At 52.0% G+C, this 20,212-nt stretch overlaps 1 protein-coding gene across 4 annotated transcripts in view; it reads left to right on the top strand.

Annotated features, from left to right (window-relative positions):
* The window catches only part of SEMA4B (semaphorin 4B), an 82,288-nt gene that overhangs the window by 47,444 nt on the left and 14,632 nt on the right, over positions 1-20,212 (top strand). For 2 of the 4 annotated variants that reach the window (XM_029237686.1, XM_029237684.1), the window contains exon 1: positions 10,644-10,997. The exons of 1 other annotated variant lie outside the window; for it this stretch is intronic. In XM_029237686.1, the coding sequence (XP_029093519.1) occupies positions 10,889-10,997 (109 nt within the window). In that variant the 5' untranslated portion in view covers positions 10,644-10,888. Of the gene's footprint in view, positions 1-10,643; positions 10,998-20,212 lie in introns of those variants that run through there. One more of the 4 variants, XM_029237685.1, reaches the window with a different exon arrangement.

Below are 20,212 nucleotides of genomic sequence, written 5' to 3'. Positions count from 1 at the left end.
GAGGGGAGAGCCTTGGTCCTCTGGAAAGGAAGCTTAGTTCCCTGTGGTGGAGGAAGGGCCTTGGCTGGGTCTTCTTTCCCTTCATGTAGCAATGGCCAGGGGTCTAGGGCTCAGAGTAGGATTTACGGAAGAAGAACTTGGGGGCAAACGGAGAGGTAGATTCCTGGTTTCTTGAGATGTTGGGAATGGAGGGGCCTCAGGTCTGATAAGCCAAACTAGAAACCAGACTGTGTCCTAGGCCCTTATGCTTCTCGCTCCCCATCCTTACCTGGCCTAGAACATCTACCTCCCACCTGTGAGTGGCTGCAGTGGTTTCAGGGGAAAGAGAGTCTCTGAGCATTAATTGTGCCCCTGCGGGTTGACAGTTGCCAAGCATCAGCCAGGCCAGTTACCCAGGGTCTCCAGGCCCCTTTGGGGAGCAGGCCTGCGGGCACAGGCAGACAGGCCCTCCTGAACTTGTCTTGGGGGCAGGGACATGACAGTGGCAACTTTGTGTTCTACTGTGTCGAGGCAGGGACAGGCTGAACCCTGCTGGTTGCACCACAGCCCTGTGGGGTAGGGGGAATCCCCTCCCAGGGAGTGGCCAGCTCAGGCCCCGACAGGCCCCAGCAGGGGTGGCGCTGGGGAGAGCGGCAGGCTCTTCACCACAGCGGGCACACCCGGGGCCTGGGCTGGGCAGGCCGGTTCCTTCTCCCTGTAAGAGTTGCAGCCTCAGCTCTAGGTTTGTAGGAGGCGGCTGAACCTGAGCGGAGAGCCCAGAAGGGGGTCCTCTGGGTTGGGCATCTAAGATGGTCATGGCCACTTTTAGGTAATGAGGTGAACCGATAATATAATGTGCGTTCACCACAGGCCAGTGCTGCCAGTCACCTTATGTGCACTGTCTCATCAGCTCTCCTAACAGCCCAGGCAGTACTGTTAGTGTTCCCATCTTACAGATGAAGAAACTGAGGCTCGGAGAGATCGTGTGGCTTGCTCACAGTCCCCAGAATAATGGATGGTGCTGAGATTATCCTTATGGAAGAACTGGTGTGTTCTTCCCCTGGATTTTTTTTTTTTTTTTTAGTTTTTGGCCACACCCCATGGCATGTGGGATCTTAGTTCCCCCCGACCAGGGATCGAACCTGCACCTCCTGCATTGGAAGGCAGAGTCTTAACCACTGGACTGCCGGAGAGGTCCCCATCCCTGGATTCTAATCACTTGGAAGAGCAAGCAACATAAGGGACCAGTGGAGGGGCGTGCAGTTTGGGGAACAGAGATGAGGCCATTTACATTTATTGCCAGACTCTGGTTAAAAGCCACCTGTGAGATTTGAAGACAGTGTTCGTGCTGGCCCTGTGAATGCCCTCTGCTGCAGAGGGCACTGCCCCAGGGAAGCTCCCAGCACCCCCCACCCTGGGATCTGGAACTCATTGGCTGACTTAAAAGCACACACAGGGTGGGCCAGCTGGTGTCACTTCCTCATCAAAATGTATTGATGCTGCCAAGCCCCGGAGGAGGAGACAGCAGCAGTGTGCCCAGCCAGTACAGGTGGGGAGCTGCAGCTGCAGGTTGGCATGAGAGGAGGGCTCCGGGCTACGAGGGGATGGTGGGAGGGGGCCAAGGCCCTGGGAGCTGGGCCTTAGCCAGTGCGTGTCTTCAAGGCCTTACTGGGCAGCCTGCCAGCCAGAACCCGGGGATGGGAGGAGCTTGAGTGCTACTCCAGGAGGGGGCGGGTGGGACCTTGGGTTCAAGCTCCGCTGGGCTTGGCAGGAGGCCCCTCCTCCATGGCCAGCAAACAAAGCAAAGCCATGGCCTCCAGAGTAGAATTGTGGGGGCTGGAGAGCCAGGCTCCCCTGGGTGGGAATGAGAGCGGGCAGGCCCGGCTGGGGGCAGCCTGGCAGGAGCCATGCATACCCAAGGACAGGGCTGGCCTGCACGTGGGCAGAGGCTGTACCTATAGATGATTAATGAGTATTGATGGCTTGAGAGGCTGACTGTGGTCTGGACTGACCATTCCACTGCCAGCACTTGCCCTGAGCCTCCGCTGCCTGTTTCCTTTGCGCTGAGCAGTTTAGTAAGGCAGTGGACTCGTGTGTTCATTTGCTTTATATTTTTAGCCGTGCTTCCCTTTATTTTCTTTCTCTTGTAGCCTTTCATATTTCTCTTCACTTTCTCCCCCTTATATAGCTAGTCTCATTTTCTTCTTTCACCTGATTCTACAGGTGAGGTGTTGTTTTTTTTTTTTTTACCTTTCAGTCTCTAGAGTCCCCCCCTCCCCCACCGGCATGATAACAGGTATAAGGTATACGTTTACATATAGGGAAATGGACAGATCTTAAGTGTACAGCTCGAGAAATTTTAATATTTGTATACACTTGGGAAACCAACATCCAGATCAAGATATGGAGGGGCTTCCCTGGTGGCGCAGTGGTTGAGCGTCTGCCTGCCGATGCAGGGGACACAGGTTCGTGCCCCGGTCCGGGAAGATCCCACATCCCACATGCCACGGAGCGGCTGGGCCCGTGAGCCATGGCCGCTGAGCCTACACGTCCGGAGCCTGTGCTCCGCAACGGGAGAGGCCACAGCAGTGAGAGGCCCACGTACCGCTAAAAAAAAAAAAAAAAAAACATATGGAATATTCTTGTCATCCCTAAAGTTTCCTTGTCTGCCTGTGAGGCATGTGGCCCTGTTTTGTTTGGCTTCTTTGCATGTACTCCTATGTGCGTTTTACCTCTCATTCTTGCATTTTTGTCCTTCTTATGTGTGTGTTTGTGTGTACATGAGAGACAGAACCTCAGAGAGAGAGAGAGAGAGAGAGAGAAGGAAGGAGGGTGAGGATGGATGGGCAAAGGCTGTGTAAGTGTAGACAGAGAAAAGGCCAGACTTGATGCCTGCATCTTGCTGGCTGGGGGCAGAGAGGAAGTGTTGCTTTTCTCTTCGTCTCTTTTTTTGAATTTTATTTTATTTATTTTTTATACAGCAGGTTCTTATTAGTTATCTGTTTTATACATATTAGTGTATATATGTCAATCCCAATCTCCCAATTCATCCCACCACCACCACCCCAGGCACTTTCCCCCCTTGGTGTCCATACGTTTGTTCTCTACATCTGTGTCTCTGTTTCTGCCCTGCAAACTGGTTCATCTGTACCATTTTTCTAGGTTCCATATATGTGCATTAATATATGATATTTGTTTTTCTCTTTCTGACTTACTTCACTCTGTATGACAGTCTTTAGATACATCCACGTCTCTACAAATGACCCAATTTCGTTCCTTCTTATGGCTGAGTAATATTCCATTGTATATACCATTGTATATACGTACCACATCTTCTTTATCCATTCGTCTGTCGATGGGCATTTAGGTTGCTTCCATGACCTGGCTATTTTAAATAGCACTACAATGAACATTGGGATGCATGTGTCTTTTTGAATTATGGTTTTCTCTGGGTATATGCCCAGTAGTGGGATTGCTGGGTCATATGGTAATTCTATTTTTAGTTTTTTAAGGAACCTCCATACTGTTCTCCATAGTGGCTGCATCAATTTACATTCCCACCAACAGTGCAAGAGGGTTCCCTTCCCTCCACACCCTCTCCAGCATTTGTTGTTTGTAGATTTTCTGATGATGCTTATTCTAACCGGTGTGAGGTGATACCTCATTGTAGTTTTGATTTGCATTTCTCTAATAATTAGCAATGTTGAGCAGCTTTTCATGTGCTTCTTGGCCATCTGTATGTCTTCTTTGGAGAAATGTCTATTTAGGTCTTCTGCCTATTTTTTGATTGGGTTGTTTGTTTTTTTTGATATTGAGCTGCATGAGCTATTTATATATTTTGGAAATTAATCCTTTGTCCGTTGATTTGTTTGCAAATATTTTCTCCCATTCTGAGGGTTGTCTTTTCATCTTATTTGTAGTTTCCTTTGCTTTGCAAAAGATTTTAAGTTTCATTAGGTCCCATTTGTTTATTTTTGTTTTTATTTCCATTACTCTAGGAGGTGAATCAAAAAAAGATCTTGCTGTGATTTATGTCAAAGAGTGCTCTTCCTATGTTTTCCTCTAAGAGTTTTATAGTGTCTGGTCTTAGATTTAGGTCTCTAGTCCATTTTGAGTTTATTTTTGTGTATCGTGTTAGGGAGTGTTCTAATTTCATTCTTTTACATGTAGCTGTCAGTTTTCCCAGCACCACTTACTGAAGAGACTGTCTTTTCTCCATTGTATATCCTTGCCTCCTTTGTCATAGATTAGTTGACCATAGGTGCGTGGGTTTATCTCTGGGCTTTCTATCCTGTTCCATTGATCTATATTTCTGTTTTTGTGCCAGTACCATATTGTCTTAATTACTGTAGCTTTGTAGTATAGTCTGAAGTCAGAGAATCTGATTCCTCCAGCTCCATTTTTTTCCCTCAAAACTGCTTTCGCTATTTGGGGTCTTTTGTGTCTCCATACAAATTTTAAGATTTTTTTGTTCTAGCTCCATAAAAAATGCCACTGGTAATTTGATGTGGATTGCATTGAATCTGTAGATTGCTTTGGGTAGTATAGTCATTTTCACAATATTGATTCTTCCAATCCAAGAACATGATATATCTCTCCATCTGTTTGTGTTATCTTTGATTTCTTTCATCAGTGTCTTATAGTTTTCTGAGTACAAGTCTTTTACCTCCTTAGGTAGGTTTATTCCTAGGTATTTTATTCTTTTTGCTGCAATGGTGAATGGGATTGTTTCCTTAATTTCCCTTTCTGATCTTTCATTGTTAGTGTATAGGAATGCAAGAGATTTCTGTGCATTAATTTTGTATCCTGCAACTTTACCAAATTCATTCATTAGCTCTAGTAGTTTTCTGGTGGCATCTTTAGGATTCTCTATGTATAGTATCATGTCATCTGCAAACAGTGACAGTTTTACTTCTTCTTTTCCAATTTGTATTCCTTTTATTTCTTTTTCTTCTCTGATTGCCATGGCTAGGACTTCCAAAACTATGTTGAATAATAGTGGTGAGAATGGACATCCTTGTCTTTTTCCTGATCTTAGAGGTTTCAGTTTTTCACCATTGAGAATGATGTTGGCTGTAGGTTTGTCATATATGGCCTTTATTATGTTGAGGTAGGTTCCCTCTATTCCTAATTTCTGGAGAGTTTTTATCATAAATGGGTGTTGAATTTTGTCAAAAGCTTTTTCTGCATCTTTTTATACTCTTTCCAAGCCACCCCCTGAGCTCTTTATAAACACCGGCGTTCTGGCTGAGGAAGACTTGTCTACAACCCAGAGTGGCACAGGGGAGCAGGAGACACAGTGTTGGCTTGGGAACCACTCTTTAGCCCACGGGAAGTCAGCTCAAATGAGGTTTTTCTCTGTTGTCCTCCTGTTTTTTCCTCTCTGGGGAGAACAAATTAGCACACTGACGGAAGACAGTGGAGCCCACAAGGCCTGAGGCCACCATGCTGGGGGCATGGGATAGAGGGCTCATCTCCAGGCCAACAGTTGGGTCCCTCATTTTGTCTGCCCTGTGGAGATCCTGCTTGAGTGCCATGCTAGGCAGTGGGGTTTCCAAAGACAAGACCCATTACTGTCCTCAAGGGGCCTGCCACTGAGTTGGCATAAGACACACTTGAAGCATCTGAGCAGCCATGAGCAGGATATAATTAACCACCAGGTGAGTCTACATCAGCCCCTGCCTCATCTCTTCAGAGAGGAGCATAGCAGTCAGACAACCCATGTGTTGCCAAGACACTAGGGCAAACCAGGCTTGCTGTGGCTTGAGAAGCTACCTGACATGGAGATTCAGGCACTCAACAAATTCTAATTGACCACATGCCATTATCAGACACTGTTCTAGGTAAGAGCTGTAAGCAGAAGATAGAAGGAAATGCTATGGGTAGTACCCTGATTTCAATAAGATTTCTTGCAATTTTTTTCATATTATTGTTATTTTTTTTTTTTGGCCGTGCTATGCGGCTTGTGGGATTTTAGTTCCCCAACCAGGGATTGAACCCGGGCCCTCAGCAGTGAGAGCATGGAGTCCTAACCACTGGACCACCAGGGGATTCCCTCGTATTATTATTATGGATAACATGAAGAAATGTGGGCCGAATGGTACAGTAAGGAGGATACATAGCTAATTGTTCAACCTACAAAGGGTATTGATCAGTTTCAGTCCGGATGGAGGTTTCCAGTGTGCTCTGTTTTTGGCCCTGTCTCACTCAGTTCCCCCCCACCCCGCAAATTTACAAAACACTGATATAAAAACACCCATAACTTTCTATATTAACCAACTGTTAAAACTTTGCCATAGTAGCACTCACACTCTTTCTTTTTTCTTTTTTTAATTTTTATTTATTTATTTTGGCTGCATTGGACCTTCGTTGCTGTGCGCGGGCTTTCTCTAGTTGCAGCGAGCGGGGTCTACTCTTCGTTGTGGTGCGCGGGCTTCTCATTGCAGTGGCTTCTCTTGTTATGGAGCACGGGCTCTAGGCAGGCGGGCTTCAGTAGTTGCAGCACGCGGGCTCAGTAGTTGTGGCTTGTGGGCTCTAGAGTGCAGGCTCAGTAGTTGTGGCACACGGGCTTAGTTGCTCCGTGGCATGTGGGATCTTCCCGGACCAGGGCTTGAACCCGTGTCCCCTGCATTGGCAGGTGGATTCTTAACCACTGCACCACCAGGGAAGTCCCCACACTCTTTCTTTCTAATACACACAAAGAACATGCTTGTTTTGGCTGAATCATTTGAAAGTAACTTGTAGACATCGTGATACTTCACGTCTACAAACCTCAGCAGGCATCTCCAAAGAACAATGACATTCTCCTAAGAACAAAATACCATTATTATAACCTAAGAAAATGAACAATAATGCCATAATATCATCAAATACACAGTGTGTGTTAAAATTTTCCCAATTGCTCTATGGCTTTTTTTTTTTCTTCAGAATTCAAACAAGGTTCACATATTGCATTTGGTTACATGTCTTTTTAGTTTCCTAACCTAAAACAGTTCCCCTGTCCTTTTTGTCTTTTCATCAGTTTGATCTTTTTGATGAGTCCAGGTTATTTGTCTTGTAGAATGCTGGATGTATCTGATTGTGTCCTCATTATTAGATCTGGGTTAGACACTTTTGCTACAATGGTTGATGGGTTGTATATTTCTTATTGCTTCCTATCAGGAGGTAAATGATACCAGGTAGTCCCACTACCAGTGATATTACTTTTGGCCACTGGATTAAGATGGTGTCCACTGGGGGAAAAAAAAAAGAAAAAGATGGTGGCCACCAGAGTTCTCCCTTAGAGAAACATTTTCCCACTGGTAATTAGTAAAAGTCATCTGTGGGACGGATTTTGAGACCTTGTTAATAGTTTCCTAAAAATCTGCCACCCAAATGTTTAGCATCCACTGATTATCCCTGTTTGAATCTCGATTTTCTAAGTCTACCATTTCTTCTACATTTATCCGGCAGCACTGTTCTACAGAGAAAAGCATCCTTTCTAGCCCTTCTCTTTCTCTGTCCGTGCTTTGCCGAGTTTTACTGTGGACTAATGGATTGTTTTATTTTGATGCATTAGAATCCATTACTTCCTTATGCTTTCTGTTGCTCAAATTGTCCCAAGTTTGGTCATCCAGCTGGCCCTATATCCTTTTGACATGACCCCATTAGTCTTTAGTCACTTCCTTGTTTCCCGGCCCAACACAACATCCCAGGCTTACCTTGTACTTTCCCTTTCATTTCTCCAGGGAGTCCTGGAACCTTTTATTGGAGAGTAATATTTAGAAACCAAGAAGTGGGTGCTAGGTCTGCTCACCTAATATTTTTATCAATGATTTTAATACAAGGTCAAGGATGCTTATCAGATTTATAGATGACTCAAAACTGGGAGAGGAAGCCTAATGTATAATAGAATCAATATTCAAAATGACCTCACTAGGATGAAATCTGGGCCAGAACCAATAGATTTAAAGGAGATCAATACAAAGTCTTGTGCTTAGGTTGAAAAAGTTAATTGCATAATTTCCGGTTTGGGGGAATCCTAGACCAAAGTCGATATCAAAAAGTAGCTCTGGGGCTTCCCTGGTGGCACAGTGGTTGGGAGTCTGTCTGCCGATGCAGGGGACGCGGGTTCATGCCCCAGTCCGGGAAGATCCCGCATGCCGCGGAGCGGCTGGGCCTGTGAGCCATGGCCGCTGGGCCTGCGCGTCCGGAGCCTGTGCTCCATGGCAGGAGAGGCCACAACAGTGAGAGGCCCTCGTACCGCAAAAAAAAAAAAAGTAGCAGCTCTGGTTGTTTGTTGACATGTACCAGCAGTATTCCATGACTCTCAGGCTGCATTCATTCATTCATTTGTCCAGCCAATACTTACTGAGGGCCTACCATATGCCAGGCACTGTTCTAGAGGCTAGGGATGTGTTAGTTCCCTCTCAGTCAACATTCTTGGGGGTGAGAAGGTGGGTAGGGAGTTCAGACAATGAAGAAAAACCACAACAAATAAATCATATAGTGTTTTAGATGATGAGCGCTTTGAAGAAACATCTCAGGGCAAGGGGAATATTGGGGGAAGATCTGATTCTTCAAGGTTATCTTTGAGGAAAGATTTGACAGAAACAAGGGAATCAGTCAGTTTCTGGGAAGAGTGCTCCAGGCAGAGAGAGTAGCCAGGGCAAAGGTCCTAATACAAGAGTGTTCACAAGTGTGCCTGGGGTAGAGTGAATGGGGGAAGAGCAGTGGATGATGCAATGGTGGTAGGGGTGAGGTAGCCTAGGGCCTTGCAGACCACTGTAAGGAACCACTGGAGGGTTTTGAGCAGAGGAGTGCCATGACTTGACTTTGGTTTTGAAAAACTCCCTCTGGCTGCAGAGTTGAGAAAAGATTGTAAGGGGCGCAAGGGTGGAAGAAAGGAGACCAGTTAGGCTGCCCTTGCAGCACCCAGGAGAGGGCAGTAACTGGGCCCCCAGGAGGTGGTAAGTGATCAGACTGTAGATTTGCTAGTGGACTGGATGTGAGGAGCAAGTGAGAAGAAAGGAATTAAGGTTTTTAACCTGAGCAATTTAAAGATGGACTTGCCATTAAATGAGATGGGAAAGGCTCACACAGATGGAGCATGTTTTGGGGAGGGAGAAGGGAGAGATCAGGAGCTTGGTTTGAGACCATGTTGAATTTAAGATACCTGTCAGAAAAGAGAGCCTGGTAGAAATGTTGAGGCCAGTTGGAGTTTAGGACAGAGGTCCTAGCTACAGACAGAAACATGGACATCACTGGCTAAAGATGGATTGACACCATTAATAGCGGCAAAGTGTCCCAGGCCTGGGCGATGCTGGAACTTTACAAGTAGCTGGTTCTGCCCACGTCCCATGTGGAATTCTGTGTCCAGGGCTGGGAGCCCCTGTAAAAGGGGTACTGCTGGCCTGGACCATAGCCATAGAAGGGTATTGGGATGGTGGAGGTACAGAAATCATGGAAGCTTGCTGTGCATGAGGAGACCTGGGACCACGTGAGCACTGTGCCCACCCACCCTGTGGGATGCCCTGGGAATAGGGTGAGAGCAAAAGGTGCCAGCTCTGAGAAGGCTAATTTTGGCTGGGGGTGAAGAGCCATTGCGGCTAATTCCTGGAGGAACTGTCCCCACTGCCATGGAAATGACTGGCAGAGGTTTTCAAAGTCCTTTTGACTTGAACTACAGGAAGAATTACACTTTACTGTGATCCTGTGCACACTTAGGAAAAGTTGAAACAAGTTTCCTAAAGCTTACTTATCGATAATTTCTATGGTCATTGCACTTTGGTATCTTCCATTCTATTTCTTTTTTAATGCTGATAGGGATCCACTAAATTGACTTCAGGATCCACTAAGGGATCCAGTCTGCAGTTTGAAACCCCTGGTCTCAGCACAACTGAACTCCACCCCTGGGTATTCACACTGCAGGAGGATTGAGGGTGGGTGCCTCTGGAATTCCAGCCTTAGGGAGTACTTTCCCCTGCCAGGCTACGTGCAGGTTGTGGAGAAGGTCCACCTCCTTGGCAGTACATTAAGTCCTATTATCCCACTTAAGCTAATCTTGCCCGGATCCCCCCATCCGAGGTTTGGCTTCGTGCGGACAGAATTCCAAGCGTGGATGACCCCGCAGGGTACCTAGATTAAGTGTTAAGCCTCTAGTGAACACTCAAGACCTAAGGTGGAATGACCCGTGCAGAAATTAGGTGCAGAAGCAACTAGCCCCGGAGTCTACCAGCTCGGCGGAGTTCACTTGGTTACGGACAGTGGGTGCCAGGAGCATTGCGGGGGGACGGGGGGGCGCGGCAGGGATAAAGGGAGAAGACACGGGAGCGCAGTGTAGAGACCCAAACGTTTTCCCAAACGAACGCGCTGAGGGTCCTAGAGGAGCCGGAAGGGGCCGGGGCGGCTGTGGGAGGGTCTGAGAGGTGGGGGCGGGGAACTAGGGGTCTGCTTTCCTCCGTGCCCCCGCGCTCCCGCGGACTCGGCTGGTACTGATCCCCGGGCTTGGCCCCCTCCGGACGCGCACCAAGCTAGGTGCACCCAGCTGGCGCCCCTTGAGCCTCCAGCGCCCAGGAAGGAGGAAGAGGGAAGGGGTGGGTCGGGCACGAGCTGAGCAGGGAGAGGCTGGACTAACCGCCCAACTTCCTCCTTCAGCCCCTCCCTCCCGCACTCGCGGGCGAGCTTCGACAGAACGGAGCTAGTGGAAGACCGCGGTGCCGCTGGGGGCGGAGGGGCCAGGGTTCGCAGCAGCCCACGTGACCCCATTTCCCACCCGGTTCCAGCCCCCAGGTCCGGAGGCGGGGGCCCGGCGACCGACTCCCGGGCCGGACTTCGCGGTGGGGCCGCCGCCCGCGAGTCCTATAGAGCCACCTGAGCCGGAGCCCGGAGGACGCAGTCGCTCCTCGCTGTCCGAGTCCCGCGCGCCGCGATGGGCCGGGGGAGCCGGCCGCCGCCGCCTCTGCTGCTGCTGATGCTACTGCTACTGCTACCGCCGTCTCCGATTCGGGCGCTCGCCCCTCGGATCAGCCTGCCTCTGGGTGAGTGCTGGGGCGACCCCGCGGGGGACGCGGGCTGGGGTTTGGGGGGAGGGGAGGCGGCCGGAGAGGTGCCTCGCGCGGAGGTTGTGGTGACAAAGGAGGGAGGGGGGGGGGGGGTCTGTCGGAGGCTTGGGGTCCATTAGGACCCCTCCTCCTTTCTGAACGGTCCTGGGAAGGAGGGAAAGGAGAGGGGAGCTGTGGGGCCGCGGGCCCCTTTCTTCCATTCTTTTTAATGGACAGGGAGGGGATCTCTCGCCCGCTCTGTCGCCCGGGCTCGCCCCTTGGTAGGGCGCCCTTTCGGCGGTGGCGCCCCCCCTCGTTCCCCACCCCCGGTGCTGGCTGCCCGCTGGTCCGCCTGCCCATCTGCTTTTCTTTGATGCTGACCAGAGCCAGCCGCGGTGCCCCCACCCCCGCCCCCGAGGGCGGCGCGGGGTGGAGGGGGCCTTGGTTGCCGTCCCATAAACACTGGGGTCTGGTATTACAGCAAGTCGCAGCAGGACTCGGGAACCGCGGCGGGGCGGGTGCCCCATTCTCCCTCCGCCTCTTCATCCTGGTGGGCCAGCGCAGCCCGCCCCCACCACGCAGGCTTGGTGGGATCCCCCCAGGGCCTGGGAGCGACCATACTAGGGATGGGGGCAGCTCTGGGCTCCTAGACTTCCAGGCCCTGGGAAGGACTGCTTCTCAGAGTCACCCTGGAGTACCATCCTCATTGGCCACGTCCCTCGCCTGGTGCTCACGTCTGCTTCTCTGGCCCCCTCCCTTCCAGCCCTCCACTCTCCCCTCTCCTTCCCCACCCCCCCCCCCGCCACTTTCATCTCGTTGCTTTTCCAAGTCTTTGAAATCAGAGGGACCTGGATTCCAGTCCCATTTCTGCTACTGGGCAAGTGAGCCCCTTTTCCCTGTGCCCCAGTTTCCTCATCTGTAAAATGGGCACTGTCATAGGTATTTTGCAAGGCTATCTTAGAGATTTCATGAAACCGGGTGTATTACTAGGCAACATATATAGATGCCCAATAATGTTTCTCCAAGCCCTTTAACTTGTTGGTTGTCACACTGAATGAATTAGAATAAAGGATGTATAAATTAGTGTTTACAGACTAAAATTGTACCAGCCTTCCTTCTCTTTACAGCATCCCACTTCTAAAACCATTTCATTTACAAAAGGAAGGAGTAGCAGAATCAGTACTTAAATTAAGTCAGGGCCACTAGGGAAAACCCTACCTGAAATATTGCAGGATAATACTGAGAAGATGGCCTGGGTTCAAATCCTGCCTCAGCCACTAGGTAACCCTGTGACCTTGAGCAAGCTACTTAACCTCTCTGGGCCTTGATTTCCTCATCTGTAAAATAGGGATAATGATGGCACCCACCTCAAAGTTGTGAAGGTTAAATCATTTTCTGTTTGAAAAGTGCTTAGGGCTGGGCTTGATACGTAGAACCCGCTTAATAAGTGTTAACTATCATCATTGCTATGTGTTAAGCACAGGCTTCATTCTGGCATATCCTGCCCAGAGCTGGGGTTTGTTAGTTTGACCACAGCCCCTTGGGTGCTCCAGCTGGGTAAGTGAAGATAACAGGTATATCCGGACCCAGGCCTGCTGCCTCGCTACTCTTTCTGTTGTGGCCACCACTCCCTTTGCCCTTAGACCCTCTCAGCTCTGCAAGAAGGCGAGGTAAGGGGGGAACAAAGGCTCTGATGGACTCTACTTCTGGCCCTGGGAAAGCTGGACTGGTTCACGGGGCCATGTCAACTGTAGCAGGTATTGTGTCCAACTCTGAAGCTGGCTGGGGACCACTCATAGTGTGAATGAAAGACAGAAGGGGGAGCTGTGCGGAGGAACTGAGAGGACCTGCTTCCTGAGAGCAGCTAGAACACTTGGTCATTACTACCCACTGCCCTGAAACCTGGCCCACTTCCACGTATTCAGCACCATGGCCTGGCCGTAGTACAGGCTACTGTCACACACTAGCACCCCTTGCACAGGTCAGGTGGTGCTATGGTCTGGATGTCTGTGTACCCCCAAAATTCATATGTTAAAATCCTAGCCCCCCAAAAGACTAAGACACTCAGGCTCACCTGTGAGAACCCACAGATGCACACATTTTGTTTATGGCACAGAGGTGCCCAGTTGAGGGGTGGAGGGCCTGAAATGCAGTTTATACTCTGCTTTCCAAGCTGTGGAGCCTAGAGAAAAAGGCCTTCCGCTCTCTTCTTGAGGCTGGGACTACCCAGAGGGGACTTCTTTTTCTAGTTCCACCAAAGCCCTGGCATCGTTTAGCAGCACCCCCGCCCCTGAACTCGTGAGCATGTATCCACACTTTGCGGAGCTGCACTGCGCAGCACCCAGAGTGCTCGCCTCCCTGGCCTCCCTCCAGGACCTTGATCCCCGCTGCCCCCCTCCCGTCTACATGCAGGGCCTCCCAGCCGGCTGGGAGCCCCAGAGGGGGATCCCCGGTGACTGAGCAGGCACACCCTCTGAGCATGGCCGAGGCGGCTTCCTGCCTCATCCCTGGGGGCTCATCAGATGTTCCTGGCAGTGTGCCCATACTGGGCAAGCCCATGGTGACCAGGGGATGCTGGGCTTGAAGCCCCAGGCCTCTCCCTCACAGAACAGGGAGAGAGGCATGGAATGGAGAACACACCCCGCTTCCTGCCACCTGCCCTCCTGTACTGAATTCCCACCCAGGCTCTCCAGGGGCCCAGATGCCTAGGGAGAATGGCCTGTGTCTGTGGTTTAAAACAAAATCCTTGGAAGTAGAGCATCCAGTTTGCATCTGAGGTCCTTCGTATGGAACCCTCATTACCGTTGATCAGCAGCAGATTCCTGGGGCCATGAGGAGGGGGTCCCCCACTTGTGGTCTCACCCAGTGGACAGGAGTGGGAGGAGGACTGGGGGCTCCAGGGTCAGCTAGGCAAGCAGTGGCCTTAAGAGGAGGTTTCTTATCTCTGTAAAAGGGACGCTTCAAAGAAGCGTGTGGAATTTTGGTTCTGTTGCATCGGAGACTGTGCAGTCAGGACAGAGGCCTTGCAGTGGTCAGGAGCAGGAGAGACGCGGAGTGGAAGCAGTGGGCCTGGGCGTGCCGTGCCTTCCAGCCTGGCCGTGCGGGCGGAAACCAGACAGCCTGCTGCTGTGCTCATGATAGTCATGTCGGGTCCCCTTATTTGGGCAATTAAAAGGAGTTACTAATTACCCCCTGCCCCAGAAGTGCCTGGCTGGAAGACTCTGTACACAGTGTTTCCAAACTAGACTGGATATAAATCCCTGGGCCTGCAAACCGCAGTCAACAAAACCCCATTGAGCAGAGAGAACAGCGCATTGGCCTGAATCAGGTGCTTGTCCTCTGACCTGGAGCGGGTGCCCAGGGTCATGGCTGCCCTGAGCAGCCCCATGCAAGCCACTTTAGAAGTCTTTTCCTGGCTGGTTACTGGCCTCCCTCCTTGATGTGGCCTCAGCTTGACATGAGCATTTGTCTTCAGCTCTGTCCCGTGGGCTGGCATCTTCATGGCCCTTCAGCGCAGAGCTGTAACTGTGGTGCTAACAGACGGCTCACCGCACAACCTGGGGCAAGTGCCCACCTCCTCCAAGCCCATTTTCACATTGGGAGTAATAGCAGGATCCATCTCTCAGGGTCCTGAGAGGATTACGTGAAATAATGTGTGTAAAGTGTTTGGCCCGGGTGCTACGTCCCCAGTAAAAGGTAGTGGCCACTCCTCTTTGTGGTGGAAATTCCCTGCCCGCCTTGCTGGGTGAGGTTATTTGCATCAGTTGGGTAGATACTGGTGAGTGCTGGCTGTATACAGGCCCTCTGCTAGGTGCTAAGACCTTCTGGCCAGGGAATGAAGTGGTGCAGACCCCACCCCCTAACCTGGGGTAGGAGACCAAGCAAGTCGCCCGAGGGCTGACTGGAGGCCATCGTCAGGGGTCCTGCTTAATTTAGTCCACTTTTCAGGTGCTCCTGGTCCAGCTCTTTCAAAGTCCTCCTCTGCCCCGAGAACCTCCTCTGCCTGGGGCTGGACCGCACCTCTGCCTCCTCCGTGTCCCTGGTTGCCTCCACTCTGCCCTCTTCATAACCCACATGTAGCTGGGTGTTGAAATGCCTGTGTGCCAGCCCAGCAAAGCTCTGAGCTTGCACAACTTTTGGGGCACAGCTGGATACACCTGCACGTTCCTCTCCTAGACAGGGGAGACAGAGAGGATGGCACGGGGCCTGGAGAAAAAGCTGGACTCAGGTCATGTACGTCACGCCTTCCTTTGTCCCCTTTCTTAGGGCCTGTGGCCCCACTCCCCCATCCCTGGGTGCTCAGGACCGGAGGCCTCTGATGTGGTCCTCCGTGTGGGTCGAGGGGGAAGAGGAGTGAGAGTATGTGAGACTCTCATGATCTGGGCTGGCCTGACCTCAGGAGCTCCTGCTGCTGCTTTTTCCTAGCCAGCACCCCCACCCCTACCCCTGCCTCTCCTCTTCCTCGCATTCTGACCTCCCTGTTCTGGCAGTGCTCCCCCGAGTCCAGGATGGAAAGTAGAGCCCTGTGCGGTCGCCCTGGTCACTCTTCAGCCACCCACCACTCCTGTGTGACCGTCTCCACTATGGGGCAGGAACCAGCCCTTAGGTGGCACAGCTGGCGTCCTTATGTTTGTGTTCCACCATCCAGCACCTAGAAGAAGGTAGAAGGTAAGGTAGCAGGTATAGGGCTACTGTGGGCACCAGGCTTTTAGTATATTATTTCCACTTACATGGTAGATGGAATTATCCCCATTTTACAGTTAAGGTAGCTGAGGTTCAGAGAAGAGAAGTATCTTGTCCACGTCACACAGTTCTGCCTTGCAAGCCTGCGACCTGACCTGTTCTCCATGGGACTTGTTTGGTCTGCACTCATGGGTCCATCTGAGAAGCCCATCCTGACAGCTTAGTGGAGTTCAGAGAGGTGGGGGGCCTGTGGTGAGGGGGTTTCAGTGGGGATAATAGACAGTAGACAGAAACCTCTCATTTTATCTTCAATTCTTTTTTAAATTTTATTTATTTATTTTTGGCTGTGTCGGGTCTTCATTGCTGTGCGCAGGCTTTCTCTAGTTGTAGTGAGCGGGCAATACTCTTTCGTTGTGGTGCGCGGGTTTCTCATTGCGGTGGCTTCTCGTTGCAGAGCATGGGCTCTAGGGGTGCGGGCTTCAGTAGTTGTGGCACGTGGGCTTAGCAGTTGTGGCTCATGGGCTTAGTTGCTCTGCGGCATGTGGGATCTTCCCGGACCAGGGCTCGAACCCGTGTCCCCTGCATTGGCAGGTGGATTCCCAACCACTGCGCCACCAGGGAAGCCCCGTATCTTTAATTCTAAAGAGGGGCCAAGTGAACTGACTTGCTGCTTCCCTCTTAGCCTCCCCTTGCCCATCCTCTGAGAGAGGTGTTAACTGGAAGAGGGAAGAAAACCACCTGGGAAGGAGCACCCAATGTGTGCTGGGTGCTGGCCTGGGGTATGGAGGTGCTATTGTTTCATCTCGTACAAATGAGAGACCCGAGGCTCTGAGAAGAGAACTCATATTGTCAGGGCCGTGCAGCTAGAAGTTTCGGGGCAAAGCCTTAGACCACAAGCTCTCTGCCTCAAGAATCACATTCTTTCCATGAGAACATCTGGCTCCTGCTTCACCTGTGAAATGTACAAAAGCAGTGAAATGACCCAGCTCAGCCTTTGAATAATTGATAGGTTATGTATTTCCATCTGGTAAAGAAATCTATTGAGGTCACTCCTTGGATGGGACAAGGGATCCAGCTAAGGCCCTGATGGCACAGCCATGGTCGGAAATAGGGCAGACCTGGCAGACTTGGCCAGGAGCGCAGTGCACCAAAGACTGGGGCAGACAGACGTTTGCAAACGGGGGAGCAACAGGCCAGAGCCAGCATGGAGATATATTTTGTTTGGCATCCAAGTGTTTTAGAAACATTTTAATTAGTCACCAATATTTAAAACTCAGGAAATTTTCTATAAAAATCCAGGTTTCCAGTTCTTCTGAAGACCTGATGAGGCTGAGCCCTCATTGCATTGAGTAGCAATGGTCTGCGAGGAAGCAGCAGCTACCCCTTCAGAGGGGCTCCTGCCTGTAGGAGGCTCCACCCCCACCTGCCCTTGTCCCTTTCCCTGTACAAGTGGGCTTCTGAGGTGGCCAGGGGCTGGGGGTTTACTCAGAGCAAGGATGAGGAGTGGGGGTGGGGTGGGCGGCATGGGTAGGACCAATCCTAATTGTTGGTGGCCCCCTAACCCTGGAAGCTTGACATTTCCACATGCTGTGTTTATTTGGTCTTCCCAGCAACCCTGCGAGGGCTCCCTCCCAGAAATGGCAGGTATCTTGTCTAACTGGTCAGTGATAATACTGAGGACTCACACACAGACCTTGTGACTCTCCTTTCCGGTCCCTGTGGCCTCTCCCGTCTCCCTGCAGCACTTTCAGCTGTCACACTTCCATCTAGACCCTGGGATTCCGGGAGTGAGCTCTGGGGAGGGGACAGGGCAGGGGCCATGCTTCTCAGACACACTCTTGCGATCGTGAGGCTTCAGGACCTCTGGACTGCCCCCTTTGAATCTGGTGTCAGTCCCTGGACCAGAGCACCCTGAGTTGGGACTTGGGACACTCTTAGTCATTCATTCAATCAACAAATGTTTATTGAACAACTCCTTGGAACTCCCCTGGCCAGATGATACAAATATGGGCTGCAAATAATAAGACAGTTTTGATCCTCAAGGATCAAAGCTTGGTGAGGGAGACAGGCATCTGAGGCCCATCATTGTCAAATAATGTGGCCAGTGCACTGCGAGAGGTGTGAGCAGGAAATGATGGGTGCACAGGGAAGGGGCTCTCGCCCAGCTGGGGATTCAGGAAGGCCTCCTGGAGGAGGTGATACCGAGCTGAGTCTCAAAGGATGAGTAGGAGTTAGTCAAAAGGAAGAGCATTCTGGGCAGGGAGACTGCCTGGGCAAAGACTGGCGAGGAGAACTAGGACCTTGAGTCAAAGTTCACTCCTTTGAAGTGGGAGGGGGATGTGGCAAGGGCTGGCGAGTTAGGGGCTGGGACATAGGGACACGGGACCGTGACAGTCCCCAGAGAGCCCTCTGACCTCAGTGTAGCACCTGGGCTGGGGGCAGAGGCCAGATGGGAGGCTGCTGCAGTGGCTCGGGTGAGAGAGGGCAGTGGCCCGGTTCAGGCCCGAGGTAGTGGGGATGGTGAGGGGAATAGATTTGGACAATATTGAGGAGGGAGTCTTGGCAGGTTTTGAGCATGGATTAGATGTCCATGGTGAGGGAGAGGGAGATAGAAAGTGTGACTCACAGGTTTCCGGCCCGCTGAGCTGTGCCACCCAAAGATGCAAGATCCCAAGCCGGGGAGTGGTCTGGAAGGGGGCAGTGGAGGAGGTGCCCGTGGAGGGTCTCCTGCATAGTGGGGTCTGGCATACTGGAGGATGAAGAGATTTGGGAGTTGCCAGCATCCAGGACATTGAAGCGATGGGCATGGATGTGTGGCCCGAGGGCCAAGGGCCAACCCCAGTGAACAAGAACATTCAAGAGGGAGGCCTGGAGAGGCTGAAGGTGATTAATAATACAGACTCTGGAGCTGGTGACCCAGGTTCAAATCCCAGCTCCACCGCTCTTCCTAACTGGGTAACTGAGGGCAAGTCATTTCACGTGTGCCTCGGTTCTCTTGCCCGAAAAAAGCAGATGGTAATTCCTACCTGACAACCTGGCCAGAAGTACGTGCACCACCAGCCCAGTTAAAGTGCTGAGTAAGTGCTACAGCGCATCAGCTCCTGGAGGGATGGAGGCCTGGGGGGAGTGTGAAGGAGACGTCAGGCGACCCTTGAGACCAGTGTGGCAGACCCCCAGAGGAGAGGGGACCCCCGCCAGGCCGTGCCCCTCGGCGCCTGGGGTTTGGCAGCGAGGCGATGCCTGGGCCCTGGCGAGTATGGGCCTGGTTCAGGCCTGATCCCCAGGCAGGGAGTGCGTGGGAGGTAAGGGACGGAGATGGCGCTGGGTGGCTCCTCTCAGGAGTTTGGCTGAGGAGGGAGGAGGGAGGCACACACATTTCTAGGATAGATGTCGAGGGAAAATAAAATTCTTTGAGAGGCAGGGGCTGATGACACAGGATTCACTCTCTGAGGAGATGGAGGATGGGAAGTTGGGGTTGCTTATGCCTGATGGCCCCAGTTTCCTTAGAAAAGGGGGGCCTCTGAGAGGAGGAGGATGGGGGTAGAGGCTTCAGGAGAGAGGGGATGGCCAGCCCCGGGGCAGAGGGCCGGAGGAGCTGACCTTAGTCCTTGGTGGGCGGGTGGGGGTCAGGCTTCCAAGGTGATGGCGGCTCATGACAGGTCCTGGGTTAAGACTCTGTTGTCCAGATGGACACAAGGGGAGTGTCTGTGAGGGGTGGGGGCCACCGGGTGATTCTGGCAGGAGCACTTGGCCAGCTCACCTGGGGTGGTAGCAGCAGCCAGCTGGGAAGCGGGCTTTCCCGAGCGTGCGTGCCCCAGGAACACAGGACGTTTCTAGGCTGGGTTCCCTTGATTTCTTGCCTTTCTTGGTTACCTCAGTCCATGGGGAGCACTTGTGGCACACAGTCCCCTTACCCTATCAAGAGTGACCCTTGCCTGGCTGGGGTCTCTACCCTGGCATTGGCCTGTTGACAGCAGTTTGGCGTGCCGCTTCTAGCCCGTCTGGCCGCCCTGCCCTGACACTGGGCGGTGGGGAAGGAGGACCCGCAAACAGGTCGGCGGCATCCAGGTGGATGGCTGCCTTGCCCTAGTTCACTGCTGAGTCAGCGCTTCTGTCCTGGAGGTGGTGCTTCTGCTGGCGCAAGTGGGTCCAAGGGTCCTGTGTGACTCCCTGGGGAAGAGGTGCTCCAACAGAGCCTTGGGAGGCTCTCAGGGATTTGTCCGGGGCCCAGACCCCTCTCTGGGGACCTTGTGATTCAAGCCGAGGGGCAGCTAGCTGCCCACCATGCCCCACCCCCGTTCCCGCTGGGGGCACCTTCCAGGCCCTGACTCCGCAGGGAAGCTGGTGTCTTCTGGCCTAGTCCTGCTGGGGCCTGTGGGCGGCGGGCTGTTAAGGCCAGGTCAGCGTCAGCTGTGGTGCCCCCGGAGCCACAGTGGAGGGAAAGGTGGGGCGGGGCTCTGAGTCACGGCCCTGCTGCAGCGCCTGGTTGGCAGGGTGGGGACTGCCCGGGGTGGGGATGGTGCTGAGCC

This window comes from Monodon monoceros, unplaced genomic scaffold (genome assembly GCF_005190385.1).
Source record: "Monodon monoceros isolate NGI ecotype Baffin Bay Population unplaced genomic scaffold, NGI_Narwhal_1 Super_Scaffold_21, whole genome shotgun sequence".
Taxonomy (NCBI): domain Eukaryota; kingdom Metazoa; phylum Chordata; class Mammalia; order Artiodactyla; family Monodontidae; genus Monodon; species Monodon monoceros.
This window is presented reverse-complemented; position numbering and strand designations above follow the sequence as displayed.